Source organism: Alternaria triticimaculans (assembly GCF_023758025.1).
Source record: "Alternaria triticimaculans strain BMP 0046 chromosome Unknown scaffold_1, whole genome shotgun sequence".
In the NCBI taxonomy this organism is placed as follows: domain Eukaryota; kingdom Fungi; phylum Ascomycota; class Dothideomycetes; order Pleosporales; family Pleosporaceae; genus Alternaria; species Alternaria triticimaculans.
Window position 1 is genome coordinate 2,197,268 of NW_026055958.1, and position 14,496 is coordinate 2,211,763.

The 14,496-nt window shown below is 53.6% G+C and overlaps 5 protein-coding genes across 5 annotated transcripts; all 5 read left to right on the forward strand.

Moving 5' to 3' along the window:
* Positions 1-385: 385 nt before the first annotated feature.
* On the forward strand, positions 386-1,796 carry GEL1_1 (beta-glucanosyltransferase; the record flags this gene model as incomplete). The annotated part of the gene is made up of 2 exons (XM_049361374.1): positions 386-554; positions 607-1,796. 2 exons carry the CDS (start codon positions 386-388, stop codon positions 1,794-1,796), a joined length of 1,359 nt encoding a protein of 452 aa, XP_049226657.1.
* A 487-nt stretch (positions 1,797-2,283) lies between these two features.
* Positions 2,284-3,423, forward strand: J4E78_000713 (uncharacterized protein; the record flags this gene model as incomplete). Its single annotated transcript, XM_049361375.1, has 1 exon — positions 2,284-3,423. The coding sequence occupies one exon, from the start codon at positions 2,284-2,286 to the stop codon at positions 3,421-3,423; it is 1,140 nt and encodes a 379-aa protein (XP_049226658.1).
* A 716-nt stretch (positions 3,424-4,139) lies between these two features.
* J4E78_000714 (uncharacterized protein) lies at positions 4,140-5,599 on the forward strand (the record flags this gene model as incomplete). The annotated part of the gene is made up of 3 exons (XM_049361376.1): positions 4,140-4,292; positions 4,345-5,011; positions 5,091-5,599. 3 exons carry the CDS (start codon positions 4,140-4,142, stop codon positions 5,597-5,599), a joined length of 1,329 nt encoding a protein of 442 aa, XP_049226659.1.
* A 2,779-nt stretch (positions 5,600-8,378) lies between these two features.
* J4E78_000715 (uncharacterized protein) lies at positions 8,379-10,087 on the forward strand (the record flags this gene model as incomplete). Its single annotated transcript, XM_049361377.1, has 3 exons — positions 8,379-8,541; positions 8,749-9,387; positions 9,438-10,087. The coding sequence occupies 3 exons, from the start codon at positions 8,379-8,381 to the stop codon at positions 10,085-10,087; spliced, it is 1,452 nt and encodes a 483-aa protein (XP_049226660.1).
* A 1,334-nt stretch (positions 10,088-11,421) lies between these two features.
* Positions 11,422-13,323, forward strand: J4E78_000716 (uncharacterized protein; the record flags this gene model as incomplete). Its single annotated transcript, XM_049361378.1, has 1 exon — positions 11,422-13,323. The coding sequence occupies one exon, from the start codon at positions 11,422-11,424 to the stop codon at positions 13,321-13,323; it is 1,902 nt and encodes a 633-aa protein (XP_049226661.1).
* Between the last annotated feature and the right edge of the window lie 1,173 nt (positions 13,324-14,496).

Genomic DNA, 14,496 nt, shown 5'->3' on the forward strand with positions numbered 1-14,496 from the left:
GCGATCAAGACGTCGTCCAGGCATGCGCCTGCCAGTCATTCGGCTTATTGCCCCTGACCAAGGCTCGGCGGGCTTCTGCTAATTCATGACTATGGACTTGGCTGCTTGGTCTCCGCGATTCCTGCGCGCCCGCCAACACCCATCGACTTGGCGCGCAGCAGCGCCAGACAACCCATGAGGGTTGGCAAGTTCCACATGTAGCACTCGGGGGTAACCAAGAAATTGCTCTGTTGCCGCTTCAAATACTGTCGCTAGCCCGGCTTCCGCCTCGACGTTTGCATGCCCTTTGTGTGAGAATTACCTTTCCTACTTTACCAGTCACTCGTTAGACTTCCAATCGCTCTTCTATTTGCCTTTTAATTCTACCTCTTCTCCTGCGCCCGTCATGAAGACCTCTGTCGTCTTCTCCATCTTGGGAGCCGCTATTGCTCCCGCCTTTGCCAGCGTCGTCGCCCGTCAGTCAAAGGGAAAGCTGCCACCGGTCACCGTCAAGGGCAATGCCTTCTTCGCCGGCGATGAGCGTTTCTACGTCCGTGGCGTTGCCTACCAGCCAGGTCCGTCTTTGTGTCACAAGGAATAAAAAACCACGGTACTAACAGTGTTTAGGTGGTGCCGCCGACGCACAAGACCCTCTGCTCGACCTCGAGGGTCTCGCACGCGATGTCGAGAACTTCAAGTCGCTCGGCATCAACACTGTCCGTATCTACACCATCGACAACTCAAAGAACCACGATGAGGGTATGAAGATGCTCGACGACGCTGGTATCTACCTGGCGCTCGATGCCAACACGCCCGACTACTCTCTCAACCGTGAGAACGAGGACACCCTCCACCGCTCGTACAACGATGTGTACCTCCAGTCCGTCTTTGCCACCATCGACGCCTTTGCCGACTACAACAACCTGCTCCTCTTCTTTTCCGGAAACGAGGTCATCAACGCGAAGAACAACACCAACGCTGCTCCTTACATCAAGGCTGTCACTCGTGACATGAAGCAGTACATCTCCAACAGGCACAACCGTGTCATTCCTGTCGGATACTCTGCCGCTGATGTTTCGGAGAACATTGAGTTCCAGGCTCTCTACTTCAACTGCGGTACTGACGATGAGCGCTCCGACTTCTTTGCCTTCAACGACTACTCCTGGTGCGACCCCTCGTCTTTCACCCAGTCTGGATGGGACCAGAAGGTCAAGACCTACGAGGACTACAGCAAGCCCATCTTCCTGTCTGAGTTCGGCTGCATCACCAACACCCGTCAGTGGGGCGAGATCGAGGCTCTCTACTCCACCAACATGACCGGTGTCTACTCTGGTGGTCTCGCTTACGAATACACTGTTGAGCCCAACGGTTACGGTCTTGTCGAGGTCGGCGACGATGGCAAAATCTCGCCCAACGAGGACTTCGAGCGCCTCGCTGAGGCTTACAAGAAGACTGCTAACCCCTCCGGCGCTGGTGGCTTCAAGGAGAACGGCGAGGCCTCTGAGTGCCCTTCCGAGTCTGACGAGTGGCAAGTCGAGGGCACCACGCTCCCTGCCATTCCCAGCAAGGCTATGGCGTTCATGGATGAAGGTGCCGGTGAGGGTCCTGGTCTCGAGGGCGATGGCTCGCACTTCTCTGGTGAACCCAGCGAGTCTACTGCTACCCCCGGATCTGGAAGCCCCACTCGCTCGCCCACTCCTGGCTCCAGCGGCGGTGCTGGCAACCCCGAGGGTGCTGCTGCTGGTCTCGACGTACCCCTCCGTTTCGTCGCAATGATCGCTGCCAGCGCTCTCTTCGGTGCCGCCATTGTATTCTAGGTGGCTCGTTGCTGAGATGTGTAAAGCTTGTGTCTTTCTGTGAGCTGCATATGGGATAGATGTAGAAGAATCTTTTTACTTGTTTCTGGAGTTTTTGACTGCCATAGTCGGCATTGTATATACCTCGGTCGTCACAGATGCGGGGTCTTTTGTGTAGTAATACATACATACATGAACATGCTGCTCGTTCCTCGAACAATTAGTCTGACTTCTGAAAGTGAATGTCGACTAGTTGATGTTTGCTGGCGTCGGCGAAGTGTGCCTGTCAAATATGACCCCACCAATGTGGATGCGATGCAGAGAGGCTAGCGGCGTGGACCCTGGTTCTCGAAGGCAGTAATGGAAGCTTCCATGGTTGTGATTGTACCAAGACCAACTACTTTCACCAACATTCGAGAGCAAGCCTCTATAAAAGCCGTCGCACCTCTTACCCCGCTTTATATTGTTTCCACGCCTATTCTTCCGCTCAACTAGACCTTACCCCGCCATGGACGACGCCCGCAAAGGCGACGCTGCTCTCAGCGCAAGCAAACCCGACGAAGCGATTGAACACTACACCAAGGCGCTCGCAGTCAACACCACGGCCGTCAAGTACTACATCGGCCGCGCGACAGCCTACCAGCGCACTGCCAAATACGCCGAATCCCTCAGCGATGCCGAACTCGCCGTCGTCCTCGCAAAGAAACGCGGCTCGCGCGAGCTCATCAAGGACGCTCAGTTCCGACGCGCCGTCGCTCTGTTCCACGTCGGAAGATACGCGGATGCCGACCATCTGCTGAAAATCGTTAGGGGCCTTGACGAGAAGGACAAGATGCTGCCCATCTGGGAGTCCAAGGTTGCAACAAAGCTGAAAGATGTACCAGAAGACGACGAGATGAGGAAGGTCACCGTCAAGGAGACTCCGGAAGTCGATGTACCCAGCGCACCAGTCTCTGCCGCCCCAGCGAAGGCCGAGCAGCCCACCCCGTCCCAGGCCCCGAAGCCTGTCGCCCCAACCCCGAAAGACAAAATCAAGACGGATTGGTACCAGTCGCCTGAAACTGTTACCCTCACAATCATGGCCAAGGGTGTGGCCAAAGACAAAGTCAGCGTAGAATTCGAGGAGAGATCCGTGTCCGTCGCATTCCCTACTGCCGACTCGTCGGATTACAGCTACAGCGCCGACCCTCTATACGAAAAGATCGACCCTTCACAATCGAAATATCGAGTCACACCCACCAAGTTGGAGATAACAATGCGCAAGGCAACCACGGGGCTGAAATGGCATGATCTTGAGCACCCCGACGGCGACGTTGGCTCTGCTGAAGCATCCACTATTTCTCTGCCCGTCCGCCCAACCAAAGACGCCGCCCCTGCATACCCAACGTCCTCCAAGTCAGGTGCGAAGAATTGGGATAAGGTCGTGGTCAACGATCTCGACGACAAAGACGAGATTGAGGGCGACGAGACATCACACTTCTTCAAGCAGCTGTACAGCGGCGCCACCCCCGAGCAGCAACGAGCTATGATGAAGAGCTACTCGGAAAGCGGTGGCACAGTCCTTAGTACCGACTGGAGTAACGTTGGCAACAAGACCATAACTCCCGAACCACCCGAGGGTATGGAGGCCAAGAAATACTCGGGATGATTGTTGCCTCGCAGCAACAGCACGAGTGTCTGCCTCATAAGTAGAGGATTACGTTTCATGATATGATGCATAGCAGGGTGTTTGGGTAGGCATTAGGAGTTATACCCACAAGACTGAGCGCACGTAACAAGCCGCATACGTGGATTTTGTACTGGAATGGAAACATTTTCTTTCGACAATGCAGCCATTTGTGAACATTTACCAACGATAAGAGGACATCTGACGCGTCCAATCTGAATCATCCAAGCACCTATACTGTTACGATCTCGGTCGTACATCGTAAAGATCTTGGCGACTAAAACATTAGGAACAATTGCGGGGAAATTGAACTGTTTTCGTGACCTCGCGTTGCGTAAGCACCGAAAGACCGAGCTGACATTTCTACGTTGAGCGGAGGTCCGCAACGGAGGGGTGGTCCCAGAGGCGAGACAAGGTTCCCCACAGACGTCATAGCCATCGCATCGCACCTGGGCAACTCCGACTTTGCGCTTACCATATGTACGACATTTAAACATATAAGGATGCAACATCCAAGACTCATAAATCGCCCTACTACATACGTGGACCTTGAGGCAGGCTGAACAGCTCTGTTGTAGATGTTCGCACAAACTGCACGCGCATTGTCGACCCTCCATAAACTGAGCTTCTATTCACCGTCAGCATACAATCAGATCCCACGCTTGCAACAACACGACCTTACGCGTTCACTGAGAGCCATGGCTACCGGTTCAAAGGTTCATCTCGAGGCTTCGCAGAAGCCCCAGTTCTACGTCAAAGGACTCAAGGCTGAGAGCGCAGAAAAGGCGAGCCAGCTTTTGCAAGTCAACCACGAGAAGCATCACATCTTCTTCAATCAGAGTGGATTCCATGTAGGTTCTCTGATTGGTGTCAGTATATTTCCAAGCTTACCAGTCCATTCAGAACCACATCGCCCATCACCTTCTCACTCTATTCGCGCTCAACGCTTCGCCAGAAGAACTCCAAAAAGCATACGACGCAAATGTATCCTATCAACGCCCATCGGAACCGCTCGAAAAGGCCATCGTCAATGACATGCACAAGCCCGAGCGCTTCAAGTCCTATCTCGGGCAAGAAAAATACTACCACGACTTCCTTGTCTACTTCCAACAAGAGATTGACAAGAGCGGGTGGCAGCACGTACTGCAGGAGCATCTGTTTTCTGAAACCGAGCTTGCAGATGATATGCTGGCGCGCATGTTTGCTGGGTTTCTGCATCCCATCATACATCTTGGATTTGGCATCGAGTTCCAGCAGCCCGCCATTATTGCGGAGGCGCTAGCGCAGGCCGCCGTACACGATAACTGGATAGCATCGCTGTTCTTTGGGTGCGAAAAGGCTGCTAAAGAAAGCAGAAGCAAAGACGAACCGAGAAAGACGATTGTAAAGATACTGGAGGAATGCAGTAAAGATGACAAGTTGAGCAAGGCCGCGCACTGGGACGATGGAAACAAGGTTCGAGATGGAATCATCAAAAGAGCGCCTAAGGAGATGATCAAGTATGCGACGCAGTATACCGTCAAAGAAGAAGAACTAGAGGAAAAGACAGCTGAGATGATCAACGCCGTTGGTACGTGAGCAGTTCTTCTCCTTCCCCATTCTGTTCCATACTGTTCCATCAACGTCACACTAACACGACTCAACAACAGTATACTACACCGCTGCTGCGCAACGCCCACCTCATCAAGTCAAGTTCGACTTCTACTTTATCCACTGCCTAAACTCGAGTATCTTCTTCTCCGCCTTCCTGTCTCCCTCTTCCTCCCTGTCTCCAGCGATCCAACGCCGACTTCTAGAATGGAAGATCTGGATGGATATCACAATGTACGTTTCGCGCGGCTGTCCAACTCTCCTCGTGGACGAAGTTACCGACTATGCGCCCACGAAGGATAGCGGTATGGATGAAGTTATCAAGAGGGTGGATAATGTGGAGGATGATGGGCATGCCTGTAAGCTTGTGAGGGCAATTGCAAATGCCGAGGCAGTCTGTCAGAAGTGGGAAGGGAAAGAAGGAATGTTGATTCAAGGGGACATGTGGAGGAAGTTGGGGCATATGGCTGTGGATAGTGTGGAGGCGGGTGAGCCGCATTGGGTGAGAAGTTGTGGATTTGCGGAAGCTTGGGAGAAGATTCCGTTGAGAGATGGGGCTAAGTTGTGATGGGGTAGGAGGGTGGATGATCACTTGCAGGAAGATAGAGATGTGCATCGCGACACTGCACAGAGTAGAATGGATGCCATGTCTGCCCCTCACAGCACGGCCCTAGCGATTTGCTTTGAGGATGACGTCTTCTCCTCCTTTCATCACAGCAGCCCTACATGAAGCATATATTGGAATGACATATGAAGCGCATTGTCAGTGCAACCGTCAACGGAAGGGAAGCACGTCTTCGGATGCAACGTTCTCCTAGGCCAGCCCGAGCTCATCTCACAGGGCAGTATACGCTACGTCGGATCGATCGATCGAACCAAAAGAATATTAAAAGATCACTTCCTGCCTGGGGATACACGGTCAATGCAAACCAGCGTAGACGTGGGAGAAGGGCAACATGCGATGGTACGGTGAATGATGTGCTATGCGGGCCGCCCATGCACACATCCCTTCTCCCCTTGATGTATACCACATAGTCTTCCCCAGGTGTCGCAGATCCACGGCTCGGGCAAGGCATGTGGCTGCGGCGCAGGTAGCAGCAAGGAGCAACGTAGTTAGTCACACTATCTGTGGAACAATCGGGCGCAGGACTCGTGGATCACCATCGAGGGGTGCCCTATCGATACACAGCTTTCCTTGCTTGATCTGCATGCCTTGGGTGACAAATCTTAGCACATCCGGCAGACATGACGGTGGAGTTACACATGCTGATCCTTGCCTCGCACAACCCCCAACGCAAGTCGAGGGTAGCATGAGTTTGACTTTGTTCCAGAAATTCATGCCTTGAAACGTTTTCGGACATGCTGTGGGGGTTTTGGCCAATAGGAGAGGCGGGGTACCTGAGCGAAGGCGTGTTTTACATATCTGCCTGAGAATGTCATCAAGGATCTGGGTTTGAGGGCAGTGTTGTGTTTGTAGGCGAGGACAGGAGGGGAGGTGTGAGACGAGTGACAGGTTAATCTTGGAGCAGCCTCGTTCGTGCTGCTGCGATGTCCCTGAGTGAGGGCAGGGCGCTGCGCTCAGCTCTTGCAGGTGTAGTGCCTTGCTCCTGCCGGTATAGTGCCTGCTCCTGCTGGTGTAGTGATTGCTCCTGCTGGCATAGTGCTCAACTATACGAGCACGAATATAGTTCCTGCACTATTCTCGTCCCACAGTCCCACCGAGTAGTTGGTGTGTTTTCGTCTCATGTCCTAGCTCAAGGAGGCTGAGAAGAGGATCAGCTTCGCATGAGGGCGCGAGAATAGCACCGGCAAATCACAGAACAGAAGATAGTTTAGCCAGGCGCAGCACATGACGCCGTGGTGAGCGCTACTGCAGGAACGAAAATTCACTATCGATAGGCTGTATGGAGCCGGGGCGGGAATTACAGCACACGAGGCGAGGGGCGTGGCGCTTATGCCTCGCGTCCAACCACGGCGTGCGCTCGTGAGCAGCGAGGTCGTGAAGAAGGTTGTGCGATGCTGTGCCGCACGAGGAGGCTGCTTTCGGACCACAGGCAGGACGCCGTGTCGTGACAAGTCACCACCAAGCGACCAAGCAGAGTAGCGAAATGGCGAACGAGAGTTACGCTTCGCCGCGTTATTGCCGCGCCGGTTGGAGCCAGTTGGCGCAATCTCGCTGTCCCGGGGTCCCGCGCGAATGGAGGCAGACAGCCGCTCACCGACTACTACAGAGAGGGGGCCAGCAGTGGCAGCGTTGTTTTGGCGTGGTGCAAACAGCCGCAGAACAGCAGGTGGCCAGAGATCAGCCGCCCCTATCGTAAAAGAAAAGGAGGTTTATCGCGATGACATAGACGCCACTGCCGACACCCGCATTGCAATTGCGATGTGCCATTTCAGTGGGTCGCCATGATGTCGCCGCCGCCAGTGCAGCACTTCGGGACCGTCTGCCAGTGGGAGCGGCGGCCTGTGAGATTGCGATGCTGCAACGGGCCACGGCTTGCCGCCAATTCAGGTACCCAGACTACCTATACCAAACAAAGACGACAGCAAGCGATGATCCGGCCTCATTGTGGCACGCCGGCCGGTGTTACGTGCGACTACCTACCGAATACGCAGATGAGCCAGGTGCGCGAGGGTGGAGTAGATCGCCTTGGACATGAGACGTTGGAGCAGCAGCGACGACGACGGGAGCGGCGCGGATGCTTCACGATCACCACCATCACCAGCGCCGCCTCCACACAATGCGGCTCCTCAGCGTGCCCGACTCATTTGGGCCTGCAAGGCTGCCGGCCGGTACTCAGCTTATCCATGTGAAGGATCCCCTAACTGACATGTTTCAGCTTACTGTTCCTGGACTAGCGGCCGGTGCGCAGCGCCTCACGGTCCAACGAGAGCATGGCAGCACGCTCCCAGGACGTCCCATGCTCCACGTACTAATCTAGGGTTTCACCTCGCTAAACCAAAGTATGCCTTCATCTCCCCTAAAAGAAGCCTCTAGCACCGTTCCAGCGTGATAACCGCCCGTTTCCCCATCTCTCCCGTCCTTCTTTTACTGCGTCCTTTCCTTCGCCTTGTCACTCCTTTGGCACCGCCAGCAACATTCGCTACCCATCCAACTAGTTGTCTTCGCGACAACGCTACACTCCTTTCTAGGTCTATCTTCTTGAAGCGCAGGAGAGTCCTGGCGCCTGAGTTATTCACTTCGTCAACCTATCCGGAAGCGACTTCGAATCCCCTCCGACCAGCACAGTGAAAAAAGCACTCACCTTGTCTCAACAACCGACCTTCTCGCAAGACTACTCAACCACCGACTCCCCTCCCAATTCAAGTCGACCGACCATTCAACCATGAAGTCTTTCGCACCCTTCTACGCGGCGGCCGTCCTCTCGGGCACTGCCAGCGCCTTCTGGCGCATGCCCTGTACCGATCGCACTGCGCTTGCGCGTCTCGACCCCATCGTCGATGAGGGAACTGCTTCCTCCCACAGCCACACCATCCACGGTGGAAGCAGTAAGTGAAGACCGCCCCCTCCTGCTTCGGCCCTCTTGGCAAGGCGTATGATGAGTGAGCATGTGTTCTGGATCTGTCAGGGAACGTCCAAACAAGGGGACCCCAAGATGACAAGGTCCACGCGAATCATTCATGCAACGACTCTCCATATGGGCGCCTGAGGCAGGGGCTGTTTCGCGGATAATACAGTTTGCTAACAGCTGACAGACTTCGCCGAGACGACCACCTATGACATGCTCCGTAAGTCGGAGTGCACCTCGTGCCAGTTCGACGACGACAAGTCCGCCTACTGGACCCCTTCCCTCCACTTCGTCCACGAGAATGGAAAGACCGAGATCGTTCCTCAGATCGGTGGTATGCTCGCATACTACCTTCTCATCGGCGACAACCTGGAGGCTTTCCCCGAGGGCTTCCAGATGCTCGCTGGTGACACACGTCTCCGCAACTTCACCGGTCCCGTTCCTGACCCGCCAACCTCTTCCTGGACTGCGGACGACATGACCCAGCTGTCTCTTGGCCAGAAGGCCATCGGCATGAACTGCATGAACTACGGCAGGGCTCCCGAGGGCTCGCGCTACCGTCACTTCCTCCCTGACAAGGAGTACATGGACGAGAACTGCGCCGACGGTATCCGTGCTGAGATCATGTTCCCCTCATGCGGTAACGGCGATGCGACCGCTCCTGACCACAAGAGCCACATGGCTTACCCCAACATGGTCGACGGTGGCGAGTGCCCTGAAGGTTACAACAAGCGCTACCCTACGCTCTTCTACGAGACCATCTGGAACACCAACAAGTTCAAGGGCATGCCTGGTCAATTCACATTCTCCAACGGTGACCCCACTGGTAAGTCCACATGCTAGCTTTCTTACGAGCCAATTACTAACTAGAATCAGCCTACGGATACCACGCTGATTTCATCAACGGCTGGAACATCGATACCCTCCAACAAGCTGTCGAGACCTGCACCAACCTCTCTGGTCGCGTTGAGGACTGCCCTGTCTTCGCCGGAAGCCTCCAGACCCAGGCCGAGCAAGCCACGTGCAAGATCCAAGACATGCCCAAGATTCTCGACATCGACGACTGCGCTGGTCCTTCTAACGGCCTCTGCGGTAACGTCAAGGTTCAATACGGACCCGAGTACGCCTCTCCCCTCGAGGGAGGCGACAAGGACGACGAGGAGCCCGTCAAGCCCATCTCCTCCTCTGCCTCTGCCCCTGTCCCTACTCAGTCCTACGCTCCTGCCCACTCCCTCGGTGGCGGCGGTATCTCTGTCTACAACGTCGAGAGCCCTTCCTCCATGGTCACCAAGTCCTCCTCTTCCTCCTCCATGGCCGACTACGCTGCGCCTGTCGTCACCCCCATTGCCGACATTGCCAACGCCCTGAAGGACGACGAAATTGTGTCCACCTCTACCTACACCAAGGACGGTGTCGTGTACGAGGTTGCCATTGTTGAGGTTGTCGTCACCACCACTGTTGGTGCTGACCGCCGCCGACACGCACACAAGCACCGCCGCGACCACGGTCACATGGGCCGCAACTAAGTCTTTACTTTTCAATGAAACAAAAAAGACTTTGACGATAAGCAACCCAAAGCATAAACGGTTCTTGCATGCACATCGGCGTTCTTCTACGACAGCACACGACGACAATAGAGGAGACACTTGGTCCCTCCTGCCTAGCTTCTAGCATCTCTTCCTCTCGGTCCTCCATTGGGGGCAGCCGGGGTTCGCGCGGATTGACATCACTTGGCAAGACACATAGCTATGGCGAGGGCAAAAACCTTTTTCTTTGTCTGATTCCCTTTACCTTTCTGTACCATTCTGTTTTGAAACTGTTGGGTTGGTGTGTGTTTGGGGAAGGCTGTAGGAAGGCTGAGCCAGATCACAGCTTGTGCCCCCTTGTAGGGACAAGAAAGAAAGTGGATCTTAGAAACAAAGGAGAGATGTAGATTTGCGCACGATACCATTGAATCTGTTTTTTGCTTTGTTATGACGACGTGTGTCTGATCTATGCCTTGTAGTGTGTGCGTTGGTGAGTCGATTGACCTTTGCCTGTTGGGTCTGTGGTGCTGTCTCGACTTGATACTTGTTTATGACTGTTACTTGAGCATTCAATGCGCAAAGGTACGTACATGTCTGCCATGCATCTACCTATCCTCTTGTTCCCCAAGGTCAATGCGACTTGATCATTCGTTCGAGCCTCCTCATGTATCAACGTCGGCCTCACTCGCTCGGCTACGTCGTCACTAGGTACGACTCGCAGTATTCAACCACAGACATATATCTTTGTCTACTCATGATGCACTGGGTACGAATAGATTGGCACCAACGTATAACGGAACATCGTTTGCATCCAGTGCCTTGCAACTGCGTCGACAACTTTGTAATTATCCACGATTCATGCAAATCGAGATGACCAGCTTCTGGTAATGGTCATTTACGTAGTGTTGTCCGAGCAACATGTCCAGCATCACCGTTCGGTCACCGAAAAATCTTGAAACACGATGCGTTGTCCGGTACGAGACATGAGAATCAACCGCGGGGAGCTGACTTCTGTACACGTATCCGCTGCAGTATCGCTATCGAGTGAACCAATCCCCCTACACGTAACAAGCATTTGCTCCTATCTTAGCAAACTAGCACGGTTTTGTGGGCTTGACTAAGATTTATTTCCACAGATTGAAGCCTTCCTCTTTCGTTGTATTCACTATCTACGTCGCAGAGAGCGCACTACCTAGCCATGACTACTGCCTTCTAGGCTTCCTTCCACGCACCTAGAATCCCTCTACTATAAAAGCACGAGCAACCTACAGCTCTATAGTCTTTCCACAAAGTTCAACAACCCAGGACAAAAGTACCCATACACTTATTGTGCGATGGACTTCTCGCGCTTCCAGGCCATTGTGTCGGAGTTTAACTCTACTGGTAGCAATATCACCAGCGGCAGCATCCCGTCGACCGTTCTAGAGCTGTTTATTCCAGGCTACAGCACTATCGCGCATCTAACGTCCCGCTACCTTGGATTCGACATCGGAGTCTTTGTGACATTCTGGCTAGCCATATTGGGCTTTTACTATGGAGGCACATTTACCTACGACAAGATATGCTACTACTTCTACTTATATAATTCGGCATCCATCGCGATCGATGAGTCCGACGTACTGTTTGACCACGTCATGAGCTGGATAGCAGTGCAGCGCATGACGACGTCTAGTAGACATCTGACTGCAGCTACCCAGTGGGTTAGCGAAGTCGAAGACATAGGCGGTGACGACGACGTACTGGACGAACGTGGCATTTTCAACTACGAGAAATGGTCGGGCAATATACCGCCGATGTACCAACCTAATTATGGTCATTACGACTTCCGCCATGAAGGGCGATGGTTCAGTTTCGCGCGGGTCAAGAAGAAGGACGATAAAAAAATCACCGAGTTTGATGAGGAGATTATAATCACCTGTGTGGGTAGGGATGCGCTGCCTGTCAAGGAGCTCATCGTGTACATTAAGAGGTGGAGCCTTAACAAAGCCAACACGCTTACCACGATCTACCAAGCGCCTGGACAGAAGCACAGTGGGGAACGGTACTGGAAAGAGTCGTCCAGACGTCCATCGCGACCACTGAGTACCGTATCGCTGGACTTACAGCAGAAAGGCGCAATTGTTGGGGATATTAACGAGTATCTCAACCCCTCTACAGCGCGTTGGTATGCGGCACGTGGTATCCCACATCGCCGTGGCTATCTCTTTCATGGACCCCCGGGAACGGGTAAAACGTCGTTGTCGTTCGCTCTGGCTGGCATTTTTGGGTTGAACATATACTGTCTCTCGCTTAATGACGGAATTTCCGAGTCCGAGCTAAGTGCCCTGTTCAACGACCTTCCTAGCCGGTGCTTTCTTCTTCTTGAAGACATTGACGCTGCGGGTATTAGGCGTGAAGGTCTTCCGCCTCCGGTTGTGGCCATGGAGGATGTCACACCCATTGTTGACGCACCCAAAATCGAGATACAGGACACTCCGACAAGTGTCATATGGAAGGTGTTCAGCATTTTTGCGTGGCCTTTCAAGGTTGCCTTGCTATTTTTCGGCTATCTTCGCAAGCCTGTACCGCACGAAGAGCCGGCGAAAGAAGCCCCTGCTCCAATGTTGCCCAAAGATACCCCACAGGAAGAAGTCAAAGAGGAATTCAGTAACGCATCACCGTCATCATCGTCACGAAATGCAGCCTACACAGAAGCGTCAGGAGGAGCTCAAGGATCGATCAGTCTGAGCGGACTCCTCAACTGCATCGATGGCGCCGCTTCTCACGAGGGCCACGTGCTCATCATGACTACTAACACCCCAGAGAAGCTGGACGACGCCTTGACCCGACCAGGTCGCGTCGACATGCAGATTGGTTTTACGCTCGCCACGCGCGATCAGATTCGCGACACGTACATGCGCATGTTCAGCAACGATAACCCCACACCCAACGTTACCCAGGCACCCAAAGTCACAACGAAAAGCCATATACCTACACAGGGAGCAAAGAAAGACCGGCTCGGCGATATTGTTCTTCCTAAGAAGTCTATCGCGGCCGTCGTGGAGCCGGACAAGCTAGCGGAGATGGCACAGCAGTTTGCTGATGCATTACCGGAGAAGGTCTTCTCGCCGGCGGAAGTCCAGGGCTATCTGTTGATGCACAAGATGGATCCAGGTAAGGCGATAGAACAAGTGGGTAAGTGGAGAGAGGAGACGCTTGAGGCGAAGAAGAAGGCGAGCAATGTTGTTGCTGCTTGAAGCGAGGTTGAAACTGAGGATACAACCACGAATGATTTCCTGGTATCGTCCACGAACGGCCGAGGTTATTCCCAGTAGCAACGCCCATATGTGGCAAATGTAAACCAGTGATGAATGTCTTCAGCAAACCTGCCAACAGTTTCATGTGTACTGTGTTGCAGCTTGTACATGGCGATATCTGCAATACAATCTTCTACCCTCCACAGAACGGGTAGCTGCATGTAAGCAGCACCTGAACGTGGCTATGTGTTATGATCCGATGAGATAGGCCGTAATGCGATCGTAAGATTCGGTCGACGTGTTGCTGAGCAACGCTGCGATGTATCGAGAGGCAGGATCGTTGGGAAGCGGACATCGTGTCCTAAAGGTACGTTTGCGGGTATCGGGCGTTGCGGACTTCAGCGTAGGCGTGTAGTGCCAGCGGCTTGACAGAGTGCTCAGTGTGATCTTGTCTTAGCTGGACATGTGTATGTGACGTTCCCAGATTGACTATGGCCATGACACCGGGTCGGTACATCTTTTCTGGCCAAGGGGAATTGGGGCATGGCTGGTTGCAACGACCAAAAACTGAAGAGTTCCTTCCAACAACACTGTGGGAGCAGCAACAGAGGCTCGATCGCTCCCTGTTACACACCGTTCATCAGACTTGCTCGTGGTGCGTCATTCGCAGTCCTGTACAGTTACGCAAACCCACCTTTGCGTTGCGCAAAACAATTTGGTGGCTTGCATTATCCCTGGCAGAGGGATCTCGATGCAGCAGCGTCATGCACCTTGCTCATGTCCCTAATCCCAGTAAATGTGCGGTTATGTCATGTCTGAGTGGCTTTCTGGCCTCAAGACCCAGCGGCTATGTCATGCCGTAAGTGGGTACGGCGCTGCGGCTGCTCTGGCGAAGCGGGAACCTCGCCTGATGACGAGGTCTGTTAAGGGCATTAAATGTGGTGGTGTGTTTGTCGATCGTTTTCGATGCCGATCTATTTCGAGAACGACTGTCCTGCCACCGTTTTCAAAAATAAGCGACATGACATCACATCTGAACAACGGGGGGTGGTCAGCGCTGTATTGACGGGTAGGAGTCTCGAAGAATCCTAAGGCAATATTGAACAGGCTCGAGCTGAGTTCCCGAAGTGACAGTTGCTGTAGCAGCGAGCTGGAAGGGAAGGCTTCTTGCGT